This window comes from Echiichthys vipera (genome assembly GCF_963691815.1).
Source record: "Echiichthys vipera genome assembly, chromosome: 1".
NCBI classification, from domain to species: domain Eukaryota; kingdom Metazoa; phylum Chordata; class Actinopteri; order Perciformes; family Trachinidae; genus Echiichthys; species Echiichthys vipera.
Genome location: NC_139826.1, coordinates 23,312,466 through 23,338,768, shown reverse-complemented (window position 1 = coordinate 23,338,768; position 26,303 = coordinate 23,312,466). Strand labels below are relative to the sequence as shown.

The 26,303-nt window shown below is 38.9% G+C and overlaps 1 protein-coding gene across 2 annotated transcripts; it reads right to left on the bottom strand.

Annotated features, from left to right (window-relative positions):
• Positions 1–8,359: 8,359 nt before the first annotated feature.
• On the bottom strand, positions 8,360–26,249 carry ap1g1 (adaptor related protein complex 1 subunit gamma 1). Of its 2 annotated transcripts, XM_083911012.1 has the most exons (24): positions 26,158–26,222; positions 22,581–22,614; positions 18,837–19,040; positions 18,636–18,760; positions 18,362–18,503; positions 18,085–18,181; positions 16,120–16,196; positions 13,759–13,854; positions 13,252–13,332; positions 13,063–13,161; positions 12,925–12,980; positions 12,709–12,822; positions 12,474–12,614; positions 11,952–12,006; positions 11,620–11,742; positions 11,411–11,500; positions 11,138–11,262; positions 10,901–11,005; positions 10,622–10,763; positions 10,196–10,322; positions 9,939–10,043; positions 9,595–9,755; positions 8,631–8,729; positions 8,360–8,486 (listed from the first exon to the last, which is right to left on the bottom strand). In XM_083911012.1, the coding sequence occupies exons 3-24, from the start codon at positions 19,035–19,037 to the stop codon at positions 8,385–8,387; spliced, it is 2,463 nt and encodes an 820-aa protein (XP_083767138.1). In that variant the 5' UTR covers positions 19,038–19,040; positions 22,581–22,614; positions 26,158–26,222; the 3' UTR covers positions 8,360–8,384. The 2 variants fall into 2 exon arrangements, with proteins under 2 accessions (XP_083767138.1, XP_083767137.1); XM_083911011.1 differs by lacking the exon at positions 22,581–22,614 and having other exon boundaries at positions 26,158–26,249.
• Between the last annotated feature and the right edge of the window lie 54 nt (positions 26,250–26,303).

Genomic DNA, 26,303 nt, shown 5'->3' with positions numbered 1-26,303 from the left:
CAACCAATCAGAGCATCGAAACGACGTAGCGCTGAACGACACTTGCCCGTTCAGACAGAGCTTGGTCTGTTTTGTAGCAGGAAAACAAATGGCTGCGGTTTCCGAAAACATTTTAGGCTAGAAATAGGCAATACGGTAACAGAATTCATGATTCATCAGCACCACCTAGCCTGACAGTTTGATCTCAGGGTTATGAACCTGGAGAGTTGCACTGGATTGGTGGAGGCTGGAGAATGCCAGTTACGTTAGTACCTATGCCATTCCTCTGTAAATCATCATCTTAAACCCGCCTCACATGACACAAACGGTTGTGATTGGCTTTCTCACGATCTGGGCGGCTGGAAGGCTGTCTGAATGGGAGAGGGGCCAGTAGTGAGTAAAGATCATTTTGATAAACTTCAAGAATAAACCTTCACTCCTTAAATAGGCCATACAGAGCAGCATTATTCCAGAGGTTAGAGAAGCAAGAATGCAACCAGAGAGAGGTTAGTTTAAATTCCACACCTGTTGAAAAACCCTGTGGCTAGAGTGAAAGGAAGCCGCCATACCCTTCGGCTACTTTGAAGGCTTGTCTGAGTGAAGCACTGAACCACATCTTGCTGCTGTGGAATCATTCAGTGGTCAACCCAGGTGACTACGATACTGGGCAGTCTCGAGTCAGAAAGGAGCAGATAAACATATCCTATATGAAATCAAACACTAACAGATTTGTCAATGAATGATGGCTGGTCTTAACAGATAGCCCCTTGAATCACACAGCTAAGATTTTGTGTGTGTGTGTGTGTGTGTGTTTGTGCGTGCCTGTTTTTGTCGTTGCCTACCTCAGGGACTTAAATGTTATTAAACATAATCTGTCTTGCCCCAAGATGTCATAGAAGATCTGTTCAGCAGTGGGCCTTCCTATAAAAAGCTCTAATAGTGTGTGTGTGTGTGTGTGTGTGTGTGTGTGTGTGTGTGTGTGTGTGTGTGTGTGTGTGTGTGTGTGTGTGTGTGTGTGTGCGCGCGCGCGCGTGTGTGTGTGTGTGTGTGTGTGGATGTTAATTGGCTCTGGTACATTCCTCACTGAGTGGCAATCATCCACAGATCAATCATCAACCAGAGAATCTAATTCACCGGATATCACAGCCATTACATAATATTACAAGGATGCGATTTTTCATTCTCGTGCACTTTGCCCTGTTTGAATCACCAACCGGCAATGCAAGAAAAATTGACATCTAAAATAATAAAGAGATGTTTCTCGAGCACTTTGTTTTGGATCGCCTGCTGCATCACAAGAAAAAAGAAATCCTCCGGTTATGACTTGCCTTTAGCACTCGGATCCCCGTCGCAGCGTGAGCTCCGGGACCACTGCGGCTGCCGCGACCTGCAGTCTGCTTCAGCCCCGCTTGGTGTACCACCGTGTCCGGCTGCCTGTCTATGCAAGCCCCGTTATCTCCGACATCACCTCCTTTCTTGATGCCCGTTTGGGTGTTAGACGTCACGCCCGCTCTGTTATTATCCTCGTCCTCCATGGCCATGTATGATCCCTATTAACAGCGACAAAAACCAAGCAGTGGCGTCCCGGTACGCGACTGGCAAATTCCCACGGAGAGGTGAAAACGCATCCCGTGTCGGTGCAGCGACGCCATATCCAGACTGATTCTGACTGCTGTCAGATAGGCCCGCTGGAGAGCTGATCAATAAACATTACATGGGCGGGTTCAGGGCATTTATTCTCCATCAGCCACTGCCCACTTTCTGTGCTCTCTTAGGGGAGAGGCTTATAGTCCTGTTACATTAAACATAAGGGAGGTCTTATGGATGCAGTTCGTAACCAAAATGACGATGTGTCCTTGGAGGGCGTGTGATGTCATAGCTTCATTCGCTATAACGCGCCTGCAACTTTGACTTTACGCGTGCGTAACTGTACCCAGTTGTTTTATAGATAAGTTAATATAAGCCATTAATAAGAATAACGTTTGGGTTGCCAGGTTGGGGATCATCCAGAACATGTCAAATGCTTTGGCTTTTTTGTTAAATTCAGGTAAACTTTATGGTCTGATTGACTACTTACCTTCTAGACCACATCTGTATTAACATCTTATTACACATGCAAACTAGATTAATTAATAACTCATTATAATTCCCTGTGGCAAGCCAAAATTAGCTAATGTAGCTAGTTCTTGTGCATTATAACTGAACTATTTAAGCATTAGGCTAGTAAATGTTTATTTTATTTATTAACAAAGGGTGCTTCATTAGAAAATCTTACTACACAAGGTTAAGTTTTATAAACGTTAAATTGTAAGCTATCCTTTAAAATGACTTCAAGGTTATTTGAATGTAACTGACAATTACTTTGTGGTAATTTGATTAATTGAAAGTAGTTTATGTGAATTGAACCACTATAAAGTGAACTGGTAGGGCCCTAAGGGGTTCCTGTTTCAAAATCTAGCTAGGCTTTTGTATATTTCCATTGATCCAATGTGCTTAGATGGTATATTCCTGTGTAATTGCAAAAAAATAACCTACATTTGCATCTTTGCTTTTACTGACTGTATGTATTTAAAACCATGTTTGTAGATAATGTGTTCATGCTGTGTGGTCACATCAATGTCTGTATTGTCAGTGGTACTGTGGTGTGTTTTTTTGTGGTTTTGATGAAACCAAAGTCTATTTTCCACAAAATCTACAAAACAGTTCCTCACTAAGTAATTAACTAACTAACTAGTTTGGGGTATAGGGGTGAGGCGAGCCAATAATGAAACTCACAGCAACACATCTGCTCATTATTAACTTTAATTCTGAATTCTCAGTTCAGTTAAGCACACAGCAGACATGTTGAAACACAGGTGTTATTAATAACATTAACAATGGCTCTGTTCAAGTGTCCGAGTAACGACAGTGTGACAGTGAGCCAGCATGCACAAATAGATGTTTTCAACGGAATTCCATTGCTAGGCAACAGCCTGGGGCCTTGTTCACTTTCTGCCGTGTCATTCACACTGCAACAAGGAAAATGCAAATATGTCATTTTTTTCCTTGCAACAGGAAATAAACTGGGACATATTCAGAATGTTTACACCTATGAAATAACTACACCAGGGCCCTAAAACTAACGGCTAAATTGACTTCTCCTTATATAACCTCAGTTCTTCACAGGTCTCCACTCACCCTCTGTAACTATACTCACAATGAGGTGAGTAATGTTTGATTCTCACAGGGGCCTTCATGCTCAAGGTTTAACCTGCGCTCTCAAGACTTTATTAGATGCTTAATAAAAGCAGCTACATGACTACATTTTTTGAACGTATTGTCCCTTATATACTGACATTTTGAATAATAGCAATCTTAAAAGTAGAAATAAAAAAATGACAGTATCTTAACTAATTATGATTTGTATAAAAATGTGTTCAATAAGTGGTAAAGGACATTCTTGTGTGTTTATATATAATATATATAGCGATGTAGTACATTTTCTGTAAAGTCGATTTAGAAACTGCTTATGAATAAAACATTAATACAGTAAATTGAATACATATTAGAAAATAACATGGTCATTGATGGCCTATTAAACTCAAGAGATTGCTACTTTGGCATAAATGGTACAACAAACTCTAAATCTTTATAAGTCTCACCCCTGAAAAAATAAAAAAGCCCAAATGAGCCCAGCATTCATTTTTAATAGATCAGACTGTTACATCACAAGGCCCAAACCAAGAAAACAAACTACCATAGTTCAACTAGATTTTTATTTGACTTTTTATTAGCTTGATCATTTTCTCCAACCCAAAGACAAGAATACACAGCATAAATTGAAAATATCCCATTTAATAGTTTACAACTCATCTTTAATCATCACTTCATACTTTCAGCCTGACATTCACACTCACCTTGAAGCCGTGGAACTGGGATTCAGTTCAACACGTCAAACTTCACTGGAAAAATTGAACCTCATGTCTCTAACCTCCCCCAATAAATCAGACACAATATTGTGTTACGGTCAGGATAGGCCTGGGGGTTACAAACAGATTTTGTTTTCAAAATACAATGGATGCATTTATTTATTTATTTTTTTGATTCAACAGGGAAAAGTGAACACAGGTTGCAATTCAGATGCTCTTCCAAGCCCTTTACATACTGAATTCACCCTAACACATAAAAAACAAAACAAAAATCAATTATCCAATTAATCCAAATGACGAATGTGCACTTTCATCACTCTTAAAAACATTAACAGTATTGTGAGCACTATCTTAACAACTTCCTATTGTACATGTTAGTACTGACCCATGAAGTGGTGTGACAGATTTTATAATTTTAACTTTTCTTGCATTTCAAAAAGAGTCTCAGGTCAAGAGTAGAAATGACATTATTTACACTGGTTTTCACATGCAGCTGAGAAGCTGAAAGTTGAAATTGCAGCCAAAAACCATGTCCTATTTAGATAAAAGACATGTCATCACGCTCTCTTAAGCATGACTATTTCTCTCTGCTCACTCACTCACTCACTCACACACACTCTCTCTCTCTCTCACACACACAAATATCACCTCAAACGCTGATCCCACCGCTGATGGGCAATTGTTTCTGTCTCTTTTCTTCCTTTTAAGTTACAGTGTCCGAAGCACTTATATTGGGTTTTATTTCCATTTGTACATTTAAAACTGCATGAATTTAAGGTTTCATTGAAAGAATCGATCAGATGTGATTAACAAGGGTACATACTGGTTGATTAAGACAATACAAACAACATCGACAAAAACATTCAGGAATAGATGTATGAAACTTCCTTTCCCATCCCATCAGCCTTCCGTTTTTCACAGCTCCCCCTTGTGGTTATTAGGTTGAAGCACAGGCGTGTCCCATATTTCTTTTGTGGCTGGTATAGCAGCACTAAAACACAAAATCAAAAAAGGTCCTAACAAGAAAAACCCCAAAACAATCATTGCCTTCCTCTCCTCTTATCCTGCCATGTAAAGTTGGATTTCAAAGAGAACAATTTGACATGATGTGTTACAGCTCTGCCTGTGGTATCGGTGAATACAAAGAGAAACTAAAAGGTGTGCCATGCAGAGGCAAATAACACCAGGGATAAGCGACGAAAGCAAAGACAGGAGACCAAAAGAAAGCCCTGTACTGATGCGACCCAGTGAAGGACACTGTTGCTCCAACATACATATCTGGAACCATTTAGCACATAATGAAACTTCTATCAGCTCTTGTCCAGACAAAACTCTATTCCAGTTTAAACCTAGTGACCATACTGGGAAAAAGAAATCCCAGTGAGGTCCTAGTAGCAGCCTTGCTCGATTGAGACATGAGGCTTTTAGGAAGATGCGACATGGCAAACAAAAAAGTAACCAGGCAACCACGAGAGCTAACACGCCAAGACCTCGGGGCATCATATCACAAATCAATTTGCAGGTTGAAGGAAGATTAACACATCAAATTTTTAAGAGTGCAGAACACTAAACAACACAAGGCCAGAGTTACATCGTGGCAAGAAACCTGCTCCTCTTCAGAGTCGGACATGGATACATGAGGCGTTTGAGGTGCGGGGAATCAGATGAAGCAAGGTGCCACTTCTGCTGCTGTGCAGCACTGTGCTTAGGTTTCTCAGTAGTACAGTACATCATTCAGACAACATCCGTTAAGATAGATCCAAGCCTTATTTCAACATCCAAAGGAACGCGGACAAGCAGACTACCACTTTTGTGGAAGAAGTAAAAATAACACATCCAATCATGAATGAAGAAGGAAGAATAATAAATCAAATGCAGCTCAATCATTTTAAGGTTCTTTTTTTGTACATATATGCATACAATTATACTTCCTAGCTAAACTTTTAAATCTTCATGTGGGTTTTATTTAATTTGATCAGCTTTTGTTTGTTTTACAACTATATACAATGTACAGGCAGCAGATCATATATCTTTTACAATGAATGAGTGATGATACAGGAAGTCTTTATAGACTGACGTTGACTCTATCTATTTAGACAATATACATTGTGAATAATTGGAATTTTTAGAAAATGGTATCTAAAAAAATGATGAAAGATAGTACAAGAGACAAAATTGTAAAAGCCCTCAATATGTACAGAAAAAAAGCCAATATAGCATTTGTCAACAACAGAAAAAAGTTAAACCGAAATAATTTTCTCCATATACACATATCATAGCTCAAAAATATTTCCAAAGCTAATAGTCTCTCTGATTTGGTCACAGAAGTTAGAAGATAGTGAAGCATAGTGAAAAGAAGTATACAGCCTGATTGAACATCTGAGGATCTCAACACAGCATTGCAGGCTGCTGAGCTTGTAATGTAATGAGATGTTCAAACTACCATTAGTTTCTCTCATGCAGATGCTCCCCTTGATTACAATTTGTGACTAAACAAAGCTGTCAATCTACTGCAACTGAAAATGAACAGAAAGAGAGAACATTGTGAGGTATTAAGGTTACTGTCCCCGACAGCGTGGTCAGAATTCTGATTTGGAGAAGACGCGAGCCAAGAAATCATACTAACAGTCACCACAAAACGACCCGTCCAAGTACCTCATCAAGTGATCCAAACTCACACTTCCGTTTATTGATGGGAGGGGGGGTGGGGGGATCTTAATGATATTTCACTTCAGTACAACATTTATACTGTTTAAAAACAGTTGAAACCTAGATGCCAGCCTATGACAAGTTTGCATCTATTAGCTGCCGTTTGCTTTGTTTTAGGACTTGTGATTGAGAACATCCAACTGGCATTTTTTAAATGGAAAGTGCCACATAGTATAGAGAAAGATCAGGAAGCTAAAATTTATGTTTTTTGACAAAATGAGGACAAAAACACATTGCTGTGGACTTCCAGGCAGGCCAGTATTAGTGAGTGACTGATTATTAACTTATTATGAAATATAGAAGTGAAAAAAGTTAAACTAATTAAACAAGGTGATATACCAATTGAAATCCATCATGACCATATCCCTCAGATTGAAAACACGACCAGAACACAAGCAGACTTACAAATGAAGCTCATACAGAACCCAATAGTTCAGGGGCTTTTATCTAGCCAAGTTAGAAAGGCACATCACTTTGATATCAGGCATAAATAATTAAGTCAAATTACTGCAGAAATAAAACACACTTTCACAAAAATAGTGCCAATAAGATGAGCGCCCTCATCAAAGAAGACAGCCATGAGAAAGAAGACTTGAGAGAGGGGGGGGAAAAGCATTCAGTGCATGTAACTACATTCATAACAAGCTTCATATACATGTATGTGCATGGTGACTAAGTTCAACCAGGTAAACAAATCTGAAATGTATCAAAAGACGATGCAGATGCAGGACGTTTATATGTAGATTTCCGACACAAATGCAATCATCTGATCTTCAGATAAATTTGAGGCCTGGATTATATCCATCCTAATGAATGAACCTCCTCAAACTATTCAAAGCAATGAACCGTTGAATTCATTATACAGATCTAAAACTAAAGCTACAGATGAGATGATTTTAGGAGAGCTGTGTGTGAAATCTTTGACAGCAGCCACAGATGATCAAACTGGGCATCTTGGATGTGTTCATGCCTTTATTGTGACAAAAGAAATGTAGACTACTTCCTATAGAAATATAGGATAAAGAGGCCTACTACTATAACCAGAAATTCCCCTCTGAGCTTGAGTTGGGGTATGATTATGATCCTACCGATGCTCAAACATGCTTTAAGCAAATTAATGTAATTCAAAATGAATACAACTCTATGACAAGTTATATCACTCAGGATGCGGAGAATTAATAAAAAGGAATTAAGCGAGAAGTTTATGAGTGCACTAAATAGACCTTTCAAAGCTTTTTCTGCTGCCATCATAGGATTGAAGGTTCATATAAAGAAAACTGAATGCAAAGCCAATCATAAATATCAATGGAGCAAAGTGTTTTAACTGCATTTTAGCTTAATTATAAATAAAACTATGGTTAATGCAGTGCTCATAGTGGGCAACACTTTTTCTCTACAGTGACTTGAGAGCTTAAGTGTGCCACCACAGTAAATGGTGTGCATATGTGCTTTTGTGGGTGGTAATGGTGTTGGGCGGAGGGTATATGTGTAAAATAGTATTACTACACAAAAGACATAATGGAAACCAATTAAGAAAGAAAAAAAAGATCATTGATTGATATGTTTTCCAAATTATTCTGGTGATGTCAATAGTCAATAGGGTCTTCGTAACATCTGTATTTTTCTCCTGTGTTAGATGCTCTGCTGCTTCCCATGCAACTTGAGGGCAGCGGACTGCAGTGACATCACAGGGGGATCCGTTGGAAGAAAGGAGGGAGGTGAAAGGAAAATCGTTTTCATAGTTCGCTTGGGGGGAGGGGGGATTTTAAGAGCAACAGAAGCAGCTCATCACTGCCAGGACTGAGGGGGGAAGTTATTGACCTCAGCCAGGTCTTGCACAGGCGAGCCTTTGAGGGTGTACGTCAGCTTGATCCTCATTCGTAGCTGTTGCTGAAATTTTGTGAGGATGATCATGTTTATAAAAGAACATAAAACAATTCTTTCAAATTATTTGAGACTGCACAGACCTTAAAATATATGCCAAGTGTGCTTCAAAAGGTTATACAAAATAAAAAAATTAAACAATTCACTCACCTTCTGTGGATTGAGGACTCTGATGACTTGTGTGACAGTTCCCTGGTTGAGTGCCGGGACAACATTACTGCTAGGGGAGAGGAGCTGCAGCTGGAATGTCTGATAAACAGATAAGGAACACTATGTTAGACGAAAATTTGATGATACCTATCGAGAAAGTGGGCCATTACATCAGCATGAAATGGGAATTTTCTCATTAATCAGACACTGACCACAAATGATAGATCTTCAGTTCAAATGACTCAAATGCACTTTTTTAATTCGCTCAGATAATATGATTTTAAAACGGCGGTGATGCAGAAAAATAATCACTCAAACTGTGTTTTCGTTGCCTGATCCATCATGATCTCCCAGATCTCTCCGACAAAAACGTCTATAGCTTATCTTTTTGTCTAGTCGAACACAGACTCAGCATGGCGCCACTGGCAATGGTGGGACTAAGATATTCAAAGGTTGTTAAAACATGTTCTCTTTCAAAGTAAGTTTGAAGTTAGTAGTTAACAACATTCTTAGAGTATTTTTGAATGGTTTAGAATTTCCCATGTTCTGTTTAAACCAACATAATCTGTTTTACATTCTAGATTACAGAAACAATATGCTACCGTCATAAGGTCTAGCAGACTTGAAAAACTGGTTGGTCCAAAGTCAAGTCAAGGTATTCTTAAAAGAAATAATAAATAATAACAATAACACAGAACTAGTTAAAACTGTTGACAGTATAAAATAGCATATAAATGATATTCCAGTTGTATTATTGTTTAATTTCCACTAGTGCTGACTTACTTGACAGTTCCAAAGAACATTCATGCAGCTTCCCCATACATGATGTACATATCAGTGGCATTGTTCATTAAAACATCTGCAGTGCAAAACTGTAGGAGATTTACATTCCAACACTACACAGGAAACTCTATAACATATTGAAAGTCAGCCACTTAATATCATTTTCCGATTGTCTGCTTACCTTTGGTACTGCAGCCTGAAAAACAAAGTCTGTCATATCTGCCTCTGTTGAGTTGGAAGCATGGATGGTGATGACGGCGATGTTTGGATTGGGATTAGCTCTCTCAAATGTGAAGTCTATTTTCAGACCGTTCTTGTTGTATGCCGTCATAGGAGGAATAGCTATATAAAGATTTCAGAGGAGCAGACCGTCAAAAGATTTAGGGATGATTAACATTTCATTGGATGGGTCGTAGTAATCAGACAAAAAAACACAATGTCCAAGTGATTTAATACATAAGGACATTACCACAAATGACTGTATATTTGGGAGTGGATGGTCAAGGGGGAGCAACAGACCCTCACCTGCAGCTGCAATGTCATTAAACAGGGGCTGTGAGGAGAGGCCATCCAGGAGGAAAGAGGGTTGGGAAGTGGGCACAGAGGGAGCAGGAGCAGGGGCTGGGCCACCTGGAGGGGATAGCAACACACAAGGGTTTCTGATCACTGTTTTAATACCAAAACCAGACAGCGTCAGCGGCACCATACTGCTGAACGGGAGCAGGCACAGGTTGGACCTCACATTCACACTTTAGCAGAGAGCTTTAAAGAGAGCATCCTACCACTTAGCGAGAGATCACCCAACAGATCAAGCAGCTCTCCTCCAGCTGAGGCGGGCTTGGTGGGCATCGTGGTCTGGATTACTGGCACCACATCATTACCACCCAACAGGTCTAATAGATCATTGGCCTGGGAAACAAGAACAACATGTGAACATGATAAAACAATTGCAAATCTATGTATACGCCATATTAAATAACAATTATATTACAGAAAAACAAAAGAATCATTATGAACATACTTAAATTCATTATTTTCAAATGTCTTCTCAACCATTTAAAAAACAAAAAAGTGAATCTTTTAGTTTAGCACAAAAATATTACATATATCATATAAACTGTATATCTAATGGCTGAAATATCAATAATTGATCAATAATTGTATAGTATTTTATTTCTTCATAATAAAGTCATCAAAACTGCCCTCACCTGATTAGTTGGCTGGGTGACAGGTGGTGGATGTTTTGGTTCCACAACAGAGGGCTCTGTCTCCCCATTAGTCTGTACAATCTCTGTAGGGCCATTAGTGGCCGTTTTCTCCATAATGGGCATCCGCTCTAGGAGAGCTGGCCTAAAGACAGGCAACAAGCAAGGAAGGAGACAAAAGATGCAACAAACTCAACAACTGGAGGATATTCCTTATGTAAAAACTGGTACAAAGTGGTTGTAATAATTTGTAATTTTTAGTAAAATGTAATGCAGTTTCACCTCATGTGGTCATATTTCTTGAAAAGCGCATTGTACTCCACAGCTCTCTGCTGAAGCTCCACATCGATGCTACTGCCATATATTGAAACCACCTTCTTGATCCGGCTAAAACAAAATTTAAAAAGTTGCAAAAATTGGAAAAGTAGTATTAATAATGGCTAGTGAGCCTTAACACCTTAGCACTTAAATGTTTGCAAAGCTTCATAATATAGGACGGGTGTAAAGGCCATTACTCACTTAACACTGCTGAAGCGAGTGGACAGCTTCATGATGGCAGTAAGGGAATAACCCCGGGTCACAGGTGTGGACAGGTTGGACACCAGGAGGCCTTCCAACACATCCAGAACTTCATCCTCGGTCACCTTAAAATTAAAATGGAGTGAAGAAACACACAACATCTGCTGACAGTGTTTCTCTCAGGTTTGAGGTTTGTGCATAGTTTGATTTTCAATGTGTGTGCGTTTGTGTCTATGTGTGTGTGGTGTTTGGCAGCAGTTCTTCCAGGTGTACCTGGATAGGCTCCTCCTCCTCACACTGTCCGGATACCAGCAGGTCCCCGTACTCTCCTATGCACCAGGACGCCACCTGTACTAGAGGTTGCTGCAGGGCAAAGAGAAACACAAGTCCACTCTGATGCGCTCTTAAGCTAGTATGGCTGTATGCTTCAAAGACGGAGACGTCTCAAATCTAATCATGACCCAACCCCAAACTGATCTAACCTGTGAGATGTCATCCAGCAATGCTTTATAAAGTCTCTGGACTGTGTAGGCGTGCATCTCCACACTGTTGGTGATGAGCTGGATGAGGTTGGGAACAGAATCGTCTCGCACATAGCTCCCTGCCTGTAAAGATGAGTAGAGACGTCAACAAATGAAAATGACTCACATATTTAAGTTTACAGTAAAAACTAAAGCAGCATTGGCTGAGGAGGTTTATAACCAGATTTGATTAGATCATTAGGAGGTACTCAAGGTAATACTGCGCTGAGAATAAATTCTAACCAACAATCAAAGTCATTAGAGGCAGTCAAGTGTTTTTGTAATGTACGTACTGTTGTCAGGACTCTCATGATGGTGTCTATGTGCCATCTTTTCGAAGGGGCATACCTGTAACACAATACTTTGATTAGTCCCAGCAAAACACTGAAGAAGAATCACGAACATGCCAAGTGACCTAAACTCTATTCAGCTGGGAGACGAATGCTGTCAGAAAAATAAATGATATCAACATGGTCTGTCAGACGATGGATCACTCATTTTATCATCATACAGCATTTCAATGTTAGCCATCCCCTGTCCACCCCCTGGTACCACAAGCAAACATTTATGTTGATGCATGTCAGACTATGTTGTATACTGTATTCTGTAACACAACAGGTGTTACATCTTTTTCAAAGGCATAACAGAGATCTAGTCTAGATGTATGTAATTCATGCAGATACCTCTAACATGTTTAAGCGACACCTCTCTGCTAAGGAAGGAAAATAAAGCCGAGAATCTATTTTACAACCTTGCACATGACTAGGCTGAGCAAAGGTGTACTGTGTAGTTAAGTGCGTCTGCCAGTTCCATACTTCTCTGCAGCTAGAAACACTCCTGATGCACAGTCTGCTTTGAATTCCGGGTCACAGGAGTCTAGGAAGTAAAGCAGCTCTTTCATCATGCCTCTAATGTTGTTGCCGTTCACCAGGGCGAAGCTCAGTTCCATTGCACGTCTAGACAGAAGTTAAAAGTATTCAAGGGTCAGAAACAACAAAGCTAATTAGTGAGAAATGTTGTAATTTAAGTAATATGTGCACTGTGGATTACCTCTTGATGGACACATCTAGGTCTTTTAAACAATCCACAATGGTGCTCCGATGCCTCTGCACTGCATTGTGGTCTGTCTGTACTGTCTTTAGTAGAGATGTCAATGCCACGTATCTGGAATGGAGAGTTTAATTAAAATATATCATAAGGAATTAATAAAAAACACTTTGGATAACTTATGCATGCAAGGTCAAGTACTATAAGCAAATTGATTACCTTATATTTTTGTCATTGTTAAGAAGGAAGCGACCGAGTATGTTGATGGCCAAGACCTGTAAGATAAAAGTAATTTAGGCAAGAAAAAAAAAGAGAAAATACTTGGGTCAAGTTTTCCTTTATATTTAATAACCTCACCCTCAGTCCACTTTCAGACTTGATGTCCATTATAGTCAGTACAGTCTCGTAGAGAATTGCATTGCCTACATTTTTACTCGTCTCCGTGTTCGTTGCAACCTGCAAGTACAAATACCGTGCATTTTGTCAAAATAAAACTCACTCTGAGAAGCTTTTAGCTTAAAAACAGTGATTACGTTTAATTCTAACCTGTGCAAGAATGTCATTCATTGCTTCACTGGAGTCATCATCACTCTTGCCTAAAATTCGCAGTAGTCTCAATATCCGCACCTAAGGAAAGAAAGAAACAGTCCGGTCCTGTCAGTTCACTTGACAAGTGTGATGCACTTTATTGACCCCCCATAGGCATCTTTCTGGTTTATCTTGCCATAAGCCTTGCTTGAGTCTGGTAATATTTTCTCTGGTACAACTCAAGGCTCATTAATGCTCAATATTAGTCAATAACGTATATTTGTGCATGTTTTCTGACCAAAATTTGTGCAGGTTATTTACACCAAATTTAGCACTTTTTAATGACAACAGATTTAAATGTTAATTTAATTTCCTTTGGTATTCAGCTCCTAATGAAACACAGCTGTGCCCATATCGCATCAGTTCTAATCATGGTTGCTTGTGGTATGGCACAGCACAAGCATCATGCCAAATTGAAATTTGCGATTACAATAGAGGGTACCATCATCAAAAAAGAAGATTTACCTGCAGGAATGGGTCGCTTATGCCTGAAACATCATGTTCAGGAGAGTATCCAGACATGATTAGGTTCTTCAGGATTCTCACCAACTGTGGAACCAGCTACAAAAAGACCAACAACAGAACAGAAAAGGAGAGGTGTCACAGTATTTTGTGTAGATCACTCACACTTCCACTTCAACATAAACATAACATTGTTCTTCATTAACTTTTAATGTTAATAATTTCTCATTGACAGTGGCGGCCAGCCAAACTCATATCAAGAGAAAAGGAGTTGCGATTTTAATACTCAAGTAGAGTAATATGGGAGGAAGTTAGCTGATTGAATAGCCATATATTTTAAGTTGTAAAATCAAACTTTGATCATACAAAAATATTAGGTTAGAGCAATCTACATTCACACTTTTGTCAATTCTGAACATGGCTAAATAAAAAGATGTATATTTAAAACAAAACAAATAAATTATATTAAGATAGGTGACATCTCGTTTATGACATCTATGTATTTTAGATCTCTTGATGCCTTCTAATACAAGAATGAAAATGTAACCATAAAGAAACACTCCAACACTTTGGGAAACCGTTTGCTGTCTTATCCAGCATTACATTAGAAGATGAGGCATTATTTTAATCTGTTTGCACCCAGAACAGAAATAGGTGTATGATGTTTTACAGAAACAGTAACACAAATGCTGAATCCAAATGTCCACTGTCATGTCAAGTCTGCGAGGGCAAGAGACTGCAAAGATAGAAGGGCCTTAAGTCTGTTTCACTCTGTGGAAATGTTTTACTGACATTTGCAATCGTGTACACAATGATCATGGCATAACTTTCTTATTGTTTTTCAGCCATATAGTCAATATATTTGGCATTACATTGCACAGCTTTTCTAGGATATGCTGCAATAATAAAATGCATTTCGATGATCTCTATAGACCTTTTCAAAGATGTAAAAATAAACATTCTAAATGTGTCCTAGTTTATTTCCTGTTGCATTGAATGTGAATGAACATTAGCTGACAGGAAGTCAACAAGGACCCAGGCTGTTGCCTAGCAATGGTATTCTATTGAAAAGGTCTATAGTGTTTTCTTCTACATATTTCTTTACCATGATGTGGTATATTATCATTTTTGGCCTACATGATTCAAGTAATGTTTTAATACAGTGACTGTTTTACACATACATAATACGTTTAGTTTTGTTTTATCCAGCAGTTGCAAAAACAACGTCAAATGCATATCAAAATGAATTGTGGCTAATTAAATAAGTGAAGTCTGGACATTTGGATTGAGCCAAAGACTGGCAGCACAGAAACTGCTCGCCCAATTTCTTGGAATTGCTTAAATGTAATGGTGACATAGCTCACAATTGCAGCTTGAAAATAAAACAGGTCTAAGTTGCCTGGGTTTTGCACTTTTAGTTTTGTTATGGTCTTTCTGTTACGCCAGACTAAACACGTTTCAGAAAAGATCACTTTAAAGGATATATTATATTAAATCATCTGCTCTGTTGTGGGTATGACAACAAACAAGCAACCCAAAATGCCAGAGTGGGGACCTAAGACAGTAACATGACAATTAAGCTACCCTCTAACAGTGACACAGATACAGTGGAAATCCTCTGTTCCTGGTGACACCTGTGGTAATCATGTGAAAACACACCCACCCACCTGTTTTTAAATAAACAGTGATCAAATAACTTGCATATTAAGCAGAAATGACACTCAAAATAATAGAGAGAAATATATGACAAATGGACCATAAGATTGTGTTAAAATACCCAATACACTAATAGTGATGATCACTGTACAAGTTAAGGAAATTATAAATATAAACACAACATGACATTACTCAACACAAATTTTGTCACATCTGAGGTGAGTGTGATTACTATTTACAGCATGCACCAGCTATGAGATCAGAATGTACTCTTACCTTCTCATTCTAACACAATGCAGGAATTGTAACAAAGACAAATGACAGAAAAAATATGAGGTAGATGTTAGGGAGGGGAAACTGGAAATCATTCACTTTCAGAGAGCTTAAAATAATGTTTAGATCATGAGCATGAGGGGTGGTGCTTCTGGCACAGTTTTACACCTAGAGAAGGAGAGGTACAGTAGCAGTTGAAATACAGGAGGAAAAGACAGTGGTAGGAGATAAAAGATTGGGACATACTTTGAATGTAGAGAAAACCTGTAGCGCAATCCAAGCCTCAAAAAGTTCAACTCAAAACACGTTTGTCTAAACTTAGCTATACCAAAAAGAAATGTGTACGCAAAAAGAGAATGAAATGTGACGTGAGCTTAAAGACAAATGCATCAGTTACTACTTCGAAGTCCTTTGGGTGAGAGGATCTGTTTGTACCTTTCTGAAGTGGGCCAGCATGTCAGGACTTCTTTCACACATCTCAGTGAGAAGGACAACTGATGTATGGAGAACACCTGGAGGAATAGACAAAGTAAAGGTTAAATTAATATTTTGACAGAAGTTTGTCCAGTTTAGTTCTCCATCTCAAATGTTGATGGGACATTCAGACTTAAAAACGCATGGGACCACTATTTTAAAGGAACAGTTGATACAATAAAACATGAATCAGGAGGACCAGCTCGAGTAATTCAGTAGATCTGTGATGGCCAAATCCCTGCACACTAGAGTGCACTTGATTGGTCAAGGCAGTACGTTGCTGGATGATGTTAGTGTTGTGAAAAAAGTTGGACCAGGTTCAACTTTTTTGCTGGAGCCCTATGCCTTGGCGACTCTACTATGCCAATGCAGTAGTCTCATTGAAATGAACATACTGTATTCTTGCCACACAGTGCTTTTGTCGGTCTGAACACAGACTTATTGACAAAAACATTTTACTATTTGGCTTTCACATCATTATGCACATTACAAAACATGTACCAATGTGTAGGCTTTGCTCTTGCAGTTCTTTGTTTCAATATCCGGACTGACGAAAGCCCAAGTTAGATGTCAAAACATGATGTACTAGTATATATATGATTAACCACAGGGGACATCAGGTGACAGCATCCTAAATCTATATTATCATATCATACAGGCTCATCATTTCATTTCATCTGACCTGATCTGAATGTTACAAGGTTGAAAACTTACCATCTAAATTACAGCAGTGAAAATCAGTAGTGTTGAGCTTTGAAGCCACACAACATAGCTTTTTGACTTTACATTTTTTTAAGTAATCAATTCTGTAATTCATTTGTACATGTAAAGCCTAGTTCAGACCAAAGATTCGCAATGGGAAGAGTTGAAAATTGCAACTACTTGCAATCTCCATAGCAACGACTATCTGTACTTCCGTTCTAACATCTGACTTTTCAGGCTTTTTTTCGTAGCTGAATATGATTTGTAGTATTATAAAATGTAAATGAGGACAGAGATAGTGAAAAACTTACTGCAGCTGCATTTCTAGCAGTGATGAAACGGCGAAAATACCATTTTATTTCTCTGATTCACTGCTTTGTTCTCAATTTTGGCACTCCCTCTCCTTAATTTATTGTATAGCTTGCTCAACCCTCTCTCCGTCTCTTTTTCTCACTCTCTTGAGCCTCCGTCCAAAAGTGCCATTTGGCCAGTGGACTTTGCCAAGAGCTGATTGGCTGTTGACACAGGCGACGTGTCTTACGTTCTAAAACCAGCTAATGGGGACTTGACAAGCTGAGTCGCAGCAGACAACGTCAGCCGGTTTGAGTCGAGATGAGACAGACCAGTTCACACCGCTGCAACAAGTACCTGCAAAGTTCTAAAACCTTTCGTTTTGTCTTATCGCAAATCTTTGGTCTGAACTTAGGAAAATATAATCACAGCACTGAGTAGGTTGAGTGTATAAAAGTGAATGTACATTATAGGTAGGGTACGTGGTCTAGGTATGTTATCCATCAGATATTTTTTTTTAGTTTTTTCAGTTTGTTTCTGCAAGTTCGTGTTAGCAATTCCTGACAATGCTCGGTACATCTTATGGCCATGTCACACCATATTACATTTAATGTATAAACATTACTCAAAATGTTTTATCTGAAGCAATAACTGCATTGCAACACAATGTCAAAGAAGATTGATTCATTTCAGCATCATTAGAAAAAATCTTTCCCTGTGACATACTGTACCTCCCCTAAATGAGGTACACAAGCCCCAGAGTTATGACAGACTCATTAATTCCACTCTCCTCTGCAAAGGACACCACAGAAGGACATGAGCTGCCCAGCACTGTGAGTGGCAGGAAATACGACAAAGTCGTTGCATTTGTGTAGGACAGGCACACTTCCCCACGAGCCAGTAACTGCATCCTGACAAACCGTTTACACTTACCATGGTTTTTCTCGCTCAGCAGGTTTTTTGTGGCTGGAAGGAACATTTCCATAAGTTCTGGAACCTTCCTGATGACGTGTACTGCACACAACGCTGCCTGGCAACAAATATTTAGACATAAGACACTCAATGAGGACGGTCAAACCTATAACACCATATTTCACTTCTGAGTGTAACTGTTGAACATTTGTACATTGTACATTTTCATTCATGAATAGCCAACCATAGACTTAAAACCTTTCAACTATATACCAACATGACAACAATTAAGGCTTACTTTTTTCCTCAAGTAGGAGTTGGATGTTTTTAGCAGCTTCTCTACCTCCCCAGCAAGGTCACGACACATTTCTGAAGAACCCATGCAGCCCAAAGTGCACAAGGCCAGGCCCTGGACGTATTGTGTGCTGTGATTCAAGTCACTGTGTTGGGAGAAGAGAGTTGAATGAGCTACAGAAACATAGATAAGGTGCATCCACATAGTCATCACATAAGACTAATAATACTAATAAATATATCTAAATGTATACACTGATTATCTTGCCTCCACTTACTTCTTAATGCAATTTGTCATAAGTAGATGGACATCCTGTCTCTCGTCCAACAGCAGCATAGCTCCCAAATAACCTATTCTTTTGTCTGTGAATTTCTGGGACGCAATCAGCTTCAGGCACTCCAGCTGGAAAAAAAATGTCATCATGTCACAAAACTGTCCAAGAGTGTAAGCCTTGTAAAATACAATCCTCTAAACATACCTGTCCAAAGTGTGCCGGGTAGCCCAACATGTGCATATAAAGTAGCTTTGCCACATTTCTGCAACGGTATGTATTGTCTTCCTCTCTGAAGGACGAGCGGATAGCAGCACACTCTTTCTGGATCATCTCACGCTCCTCTGCCTGGGTCCGTGCTGTCCGGATAGTCCGGATCAGCTCCCGCAGTCTGATCGGAGCTGGCATTCTCTGCAAAATATTAAGAAACAGATTGGCACTCATCAACTTAGGGTTGGCACTAGACCAGAAAAAAGACACTTCCAATGAAGAAGCCTTGGTTCAAGAACATGGAAAAAGGAATAAAAGAAAATTGATTTTTGACCAGCTGCACTTAAATGTAAATTTTACAGTTATTAAGTCACTTTAGTGCATTGCAGATTCCCCCAAATAACCATGTGCAAAACACGTCAACTTAAATTAAAAGAAAGTCTTCCCGATTTGTGGGAGACAAACCAACTCCTAAAACATCAATGGAAAACGATATGATCAACATTTGGCTTAAGGAGGGAAAACATAACTATTCTTTTAAAAGCTGGATTTAAAAAAAGATAAATATATATCTTTTTTAGGTGCAGAAGGAAAGGAGAGTGGGGGGTGAAATTACATTCCCTCGCAGAGGAGCTTCTGAGAACACACAAGCATTAAGCCACAGGGAGAGTTTTAAATATTTATAAGTACATGCTTAGTTGTGAGAATAAATTATCTTGTGTTTTTATGTTCTAAAATAAAAAAAAACCTACCATTTACAAAAATATAGATAAATAGTCACTATGACACTTCTTCGAAACTGGGAACATAGGTAAGGTGATGGCATGAACCAAAGATGTCCTGTCTGATTCTATAATATCCTAAAGTAATTCTTGAAAGGAGCAGGGAGATGCGTTTGTTTCTATAAAAGAGTGTTATCAACGACTAGCTTTAGTTCTAACAAACTAAAGCTAGTATGCCTATCTCAAGGAAACTAAGAGCGTAACACATGGGGAAAAATTAAACTTTATACATTTTGTAGTTTATATGATGAAAACCATATCTTTAAGTTCCTATACAGGAAAAATCTTTTATTTAGGTCCTGTAAGGATTTGTTGTATAACCTCTGTAGCTGTCATTTGATACATGTGTATGTAAATGTTGGCACGAAGCTACTCAGCATCTAAAATTCAAATTCCAAAGTAATTTATGGTGATTCCTCAACTTAGAAAGAGGTACATTTTGTCTCCCATCTGATGAAGCTTTTATCTGGTAGCATGCAGTACATAATTGAGCTACTAGAGAAACAAAAAAAATACTGTAATTACTCATGGAGCAAATCCATTTTCTCCATCCAACTAGTGCTGAAGTGGACTTTTGGTAGACAAAAACATATAAAGGTAGTTGGAGAGAGCCGATAGATATCCTAAAAACCCTAAAGAAATTATGATTTGATAAACTACTGAATGGGATTACCCTGATACACAAGTTTTCTCATGAACAATGTGTTTTTCTTAAATGTAAGACTACACTGATAAGCACTTTTTAAACCTTGGGTTGTATTATGCAAGGTAGAGGATTTCAGTCATTGCAAAATATGTCACACAACCAAATAGATTATGCATTTTCCCCTAGACATTTACTACACCACACAGAAAAAGTGTATTTTTATATTTATTTTATAGTTGAGTGAATAATTCCTCCAGCTGGATTGTTGTTATGCTAAGCATCAGATGAGCACTTTCAATTGAGAGATTTGATGATTTCTTTTAGCCTGCTGATTTTTCCCCTATGCTTTTCAATGGCAGTGTAGGCCAAGGACAGCTTCATGCCGTGGCTCTGTGAAACTGTTATCCATTAAACCACGGCGTAAGCATTTGTCTTATCCAGAAATGTTGCTGCTATTGTTCTCACTAAAGCCATAAGACTTATGGAAATCTTACTAGCTCCTGAGCTGGCTAACTGCTAGAGAGCCTCACATGGAAAATCAACAGCTCCTGTTCTCATGACACAAACTTCAAAAGTTGCTTAAGCATTAATAGAGTAAGATGACTGTCAAGAATGAGCTTTACATTAAACGAATATCAACTTTAAATTTGTCTTAGAAATACTTGGTTGCCCTGACTTTAAAAAAAAAACCTGTATACTGTGAGGGGTCCAAAATTTCTATCTGAATGGGAAAAGAGGAAAATCACCATACTTTTTCTTATCATTGACCATCACTGCTGAGATGAAAGGAAATTCTTTGAAACTATGCCAGTCTACTGAGGGAAATAAGGATCCGGACATAAAGGGAATGAGGGCATCCTTTGTTGCATGAGGTAGTGGTTTGTGGAGAATATAAGAATTCACTGTGATCAAAGAGGAACGGGGAGGGTGGTCAGGCAAGGGAAAACTTTAATAAAGCCAGAGATCTACCGTCTGTCTTAACACCATTTAAATTACCTGAGCTGAATGGACCTCGTGTTGGGCCCCATGGATCATGACTCCCTTTCTCTTGCTGTGTTTTTAATGAAATGCATACACATTAAAGAAGATAAACCCAGCCTCTGCTGAGAGCTGATTAAATTACAGTTCCTCATTCTTGGAGTCGAAGTACAACAGCACATTCTTCTACAATCAAGACACATCAATTGCCATGTCTTTTTCATATGGTTACCTGGGCTGTGTGATATGAGTATATGTATCATATGACGATAGAGCAAAATATGAAACGTTTTTCTCTCTTTATCTCGTGGTTTCATGAATCATGCACTTTACAGGCTGAGGGGTGTGTGAAGGTGAAGTGTGCTGAAGGAGTCGCTCCGAGCGTTATTAGCGTGGCCATAGACTGTTTCTCTCGTTATTCAATGGCCAGAAAACAACTGCAACACACACACACACATACTAGACTACACACACCTGACGCACATGCTTCGTGTGTGACTCTGACATAGGCTGCAGTGTTTCAGTGGAATTAATAAATGATCGGCTAATTAAGGCTGTGCTGTTAGTCCGACACCACGGCAGCACTGGATCCACATGCACGCGCTGCTGTTCAGTCAGGTGCTTGCCGCCCAGAATGAGAGGGTCCTATCGCTCAGCCCTAACTGTTACTATTTTGGCCATTGGAATAATGTTTTTAGTTTAAAAGACAAAACTTAAAAGTAGGGATTGAGCAAATTGTAGGTGGATCAGAAAGACCACAGGATGGAGAGCCTTGAGCTTATTGAATAGTTAAGCAGCAACAGCCTCGGGTTCATTCACCAAGGTTAGCTTTACTCAACCTTACTACAAAGACAGAAAGGGAACTGTTCCGCTGTAAAGCCATATTACAGATTAAGGTGGTGATCACACAGTTGAGTCACTAGAGCCCATACAGATTTTGTCAGACAAGACGACTCAGTATACCTGGGGATATCTGGCCCAAGTGTGACAATGACAAAAGGTGCAGCAGGTCCCTGCCCTGCACCAAATCGTTAAAGGAAAAACAAAAAACATGACAAAATATTTTGTAGGCATCTAATTTTTACCAAGGTATGTTTGAGTGATTACCCTTAAGACCTCTAAATGTCTTTAAACAATTAACAACTCGACTAACACTACAGGTCATTTAGTCAGACCTTGCAATATCATTAAAGCATCTTTGCTATATGGGTGTACTTTTCATGAACTGTGAAATGTTCATAACAAGCTTTAACACTCCGGAGAATTGAAGAGCCAGCCCAGATTAGCTTTCAGTGCCTGACAACCAGCAACAAGCAAAAAGCATGCCACACCTACCACAGGGAGCAATCAACCAGTCTGAGACATCATACTAGAAGCATTAAAAGAAAAAGCACAGTTTTACATTACATTATTGAACAACGTGAGGACTTTGTTAGAAAGTGAATGTGCAGATTTGATAGCCAGTACTATCGTCTTTGTTGGGAAAGAGTTGCACAGTTAAGACAAAAAGATCATCAGAGAGATGTAAGATGAAGAGAGACACCGCTGGGGAGAAGCACTTTCCCTACTCAATTTGCCAAGCTGTTGTAACCTGCACTTTGTCTCTTTATTCTCTCCCTCTGTGCTCAGCTATTAGAAATGAAATAGCAGTACACTCTATTCCTTCTTATATCACCAACTCTAAGTGATCAGCTGTGCAGAGCAATAAATAATTGATAATTCCACATGCAACCACAACAAGGAAGAGTAAACACCAATGAAATAAAATGAGTTTAAACGTGATACATTTGTATCCTGCATCCGACAGTCAAATGTTTGTGTATGTCATGTATTTGAAAGTCAAAAGATTATTAACAGTGTTTCACATGAGAACATTTTTGGGAGTTAACCCACCTTTTAGGTTTTTCAAAATTTCCTTATTTATCATTTTTTCTTTTCAGTACAGAAGGATTGTTTGTAAAGTCTGCCAGACTGATACATAGATGTGCAAATGTTAATTAGCTTGTGAATACACCAATGTTCGCAGCCACTCCACCTTCCACCTTCAACCAAGGTCCAATACCACATATACATTCTCAATCTGTAGAAGACACTGTTAAATGCATGAGAAATTACTTTAAGCATACGTGTATCAGCTGGTGGTCTGTATAGACAGCCAGGAGCCATTAGCACAATACTAACTATCTGGCAATCATATGAATTAATAGCTGAATCAGAAAACTCTCTGCAGTTGCCCAATACATCTAAAACCAATAACTGAGTGTGGCATCATGGAGTTAAAATGAAGAACTAGCCTTTGCAAAGAACAAAATGGATCATACCCTGAGCCTGAGCCATCAATCCTCCACTTCCAAGATGAGGACTCAGTTAACCTATACAAATAGTTATTTATTTGGCTGTTAGGTTGCAAACTAGCCAGCAGGCAAAGCTCGCAATGCAACAAACATCAATGATGAAAAACAACTACTAATGTTCCCCCCCTCAGTTCTTTCTCCACCACGGACTTTGTGGGTCTGCTGTTATTATGAGGGAGTAAACAATAAAAGAAAGATTAACAGTTAGCTACTGTGCATTACTACTGTGTGTTATCTAGGGCTGCCCTAGCTTAGTCAATAAGTTGACTAATCGATCACTTTGGGCTTAGTGCACTATAATTTCTTTAGTCGATTAGTCATTTTTAGCAAATGTGTGTAGTACGCCATGTCAGAGAAAGATCATCGACATAAACCGCCACTAGCACCTCCATGATAACCACATTTGAGAAAGGGAGAAAAATCCCCACAGACCAGAGCACCAGAGCTTAAGGGAATACTAACAAGGGAACGAAGTTCAACACATAAGATGACCAGTCTTTCTCTGTTGTGGAGGACTTTCGAAGCCTACCCTCTGCCCCCCGAAATCTGCAACGTTGTGACATACAGTCATTAGCTAAAGATACTGAATATATAGTGTTTGGATGCTATACCAGGGCATGCTTCGGTTATTTCTTTAAAATGAAGATTTATTAATAACAAAAACATGTTATCAATATCAGCTTTCGGACAAATTGTAATTTTAAAATCGGAATTGGCCCATCATTTCACAATCTGTGCATCACTAGTATTTTTTTTCTTCCTGCTGAATGACTTCTTTCTAAGAAACTTATGAGCACCTCTCCGGTAAACATACGACTTAAAGTGGTACTTTTGTATGATTCTTTGTGGAGAAACTCTGTTTTACAGATCTATCAATTAAATTAGTTGACAAAATCGTATGAGTGTTAGTAGACCAAGAATGTCTTTAATCAAGGACAGCCCTAGTGTTATCGACAGTTGCAATGCTCCCTATTTAAAATAATCTAATATAATTGGCTAAGTTGCCAACTGATGATATTGAAGTGCAAACAAATTATATAATGCAACAAACTCTTCTGATGTTAAGCTACTTTAATTGTTTTGAGAGCCTTCAGACAGACCCAGGAGCTTATTTAATTCACAGTGTATGGGGGAATGATTTCGTAAACATAGTGGCACTGCCAAGTACGAATGCGTTGCTGTATTGTCTGATTAATAATAATCCTACTTTGAAGTAAAGCTCTGCTTAATTCACCTGTTCAAGTAAGTAATATGCCACCAATGTAAGTTGCAAATTCACTGTTGGCAGAGTTAAAGGTTAAGTGGTTTACATTAAGGTCATAGCTGTCTCGTTTCAAGCAGTCATCATGGTATCACACTGAATTATTAAACATCCAGGACAACTTTTGGATTCTGTTAAATCCAGGATATTTCTTCACCATAAGTTAATATTAAGACAAGTGTATCTTATCAACAGTATTTATTAACCAGGAGTCAGGCAATTCTTAAAGCTTTCATAGCTTATCAAAAAGGAATGTGACAAAAATGCACAGGAATCACCCAAACTGTACGTCATGCTCATTTGTTCACTTCCTACTAACAGCTGACTTCCTTAAACATTAACCCATAAAATGTTCTATATGAAACTAGTCTTCCTCAGATGACGTCACTTATAGGCATTATAATAAAAGGCGTCTCTTATTTAAACACGTTGTCAACATCAAATAACAAACTTTAATGAAATTAAAGCAAAAAAAAGAAGTCAGCGTCCTTTTCAGACGCTATGCTAAGCTATCGTTAGCTTCCTGCCCTGGATATGTAAATGAAACTTTAACGTAATGGTGAAATGTTTACAAATGCTATAAAAGTCTGATACCATTGTAAAGCTTTTGAGGCAAAAAGTCAAATGCGTAAGGTTACTTAAGCTAACGCTAATTACAACTAAAAAAGTGAGCTAACAACAAGCTAACATCAGTATATCCACTAGTGAAAGTGGGACATATACAGCAGTTAGCTTCACCTTGGCTGACATTAGTTCCTTACATGAAGGTATATAAACAATATTGTCAAGCAGAGACGGTAGGCCATTACAAGCTCTGGGCATGACACCTGCATCTGATGGCCGAACGATCAGGACATGATGCAGTTTAGGCCTTCTTCAAGCATTTGGATTATGAAGCTAGCAAGTCCTATGTGGCGTTAGCTAGCTTATCTGACCACTCGTTTGCTTCACTATTACCTAGTCCTAATACCATCTGAACTAAATGACAAATGATGAATTATCTAAGTTGGTTAGCTGGCTAGAAATATACAAAACATAAAGATGGCATCACGTGCTGTCACGATGATTATGACTTCGCGAACACCACATAACTACAGCTCTAAGTCTCTACACTAACCATGCTAGCTGACTTAGCTGCTGACAGGCACAGCCCCGGTGCACTGAGACTTCCTCTGCAGCGCCACAGTGACAGTTGTCAACGCAGAAACAAAACACTTCACTCATGATTACTCACACGCGAGGCATTTTTATACATATATAACCCTGCCCGATTTATTATTCTTTAGAATATACTTACTAGCCGTAATGATGCCTAGAAAATACCTGGAATCGTCTCTATTAGCAATGGAGGGAGGAACACACTAGACATGCAAAATGGTGGCTTACTCCAGCCTCAGCACATCTACCGCAGGCGGAGGGATACACTGAAATATCACATCAGAG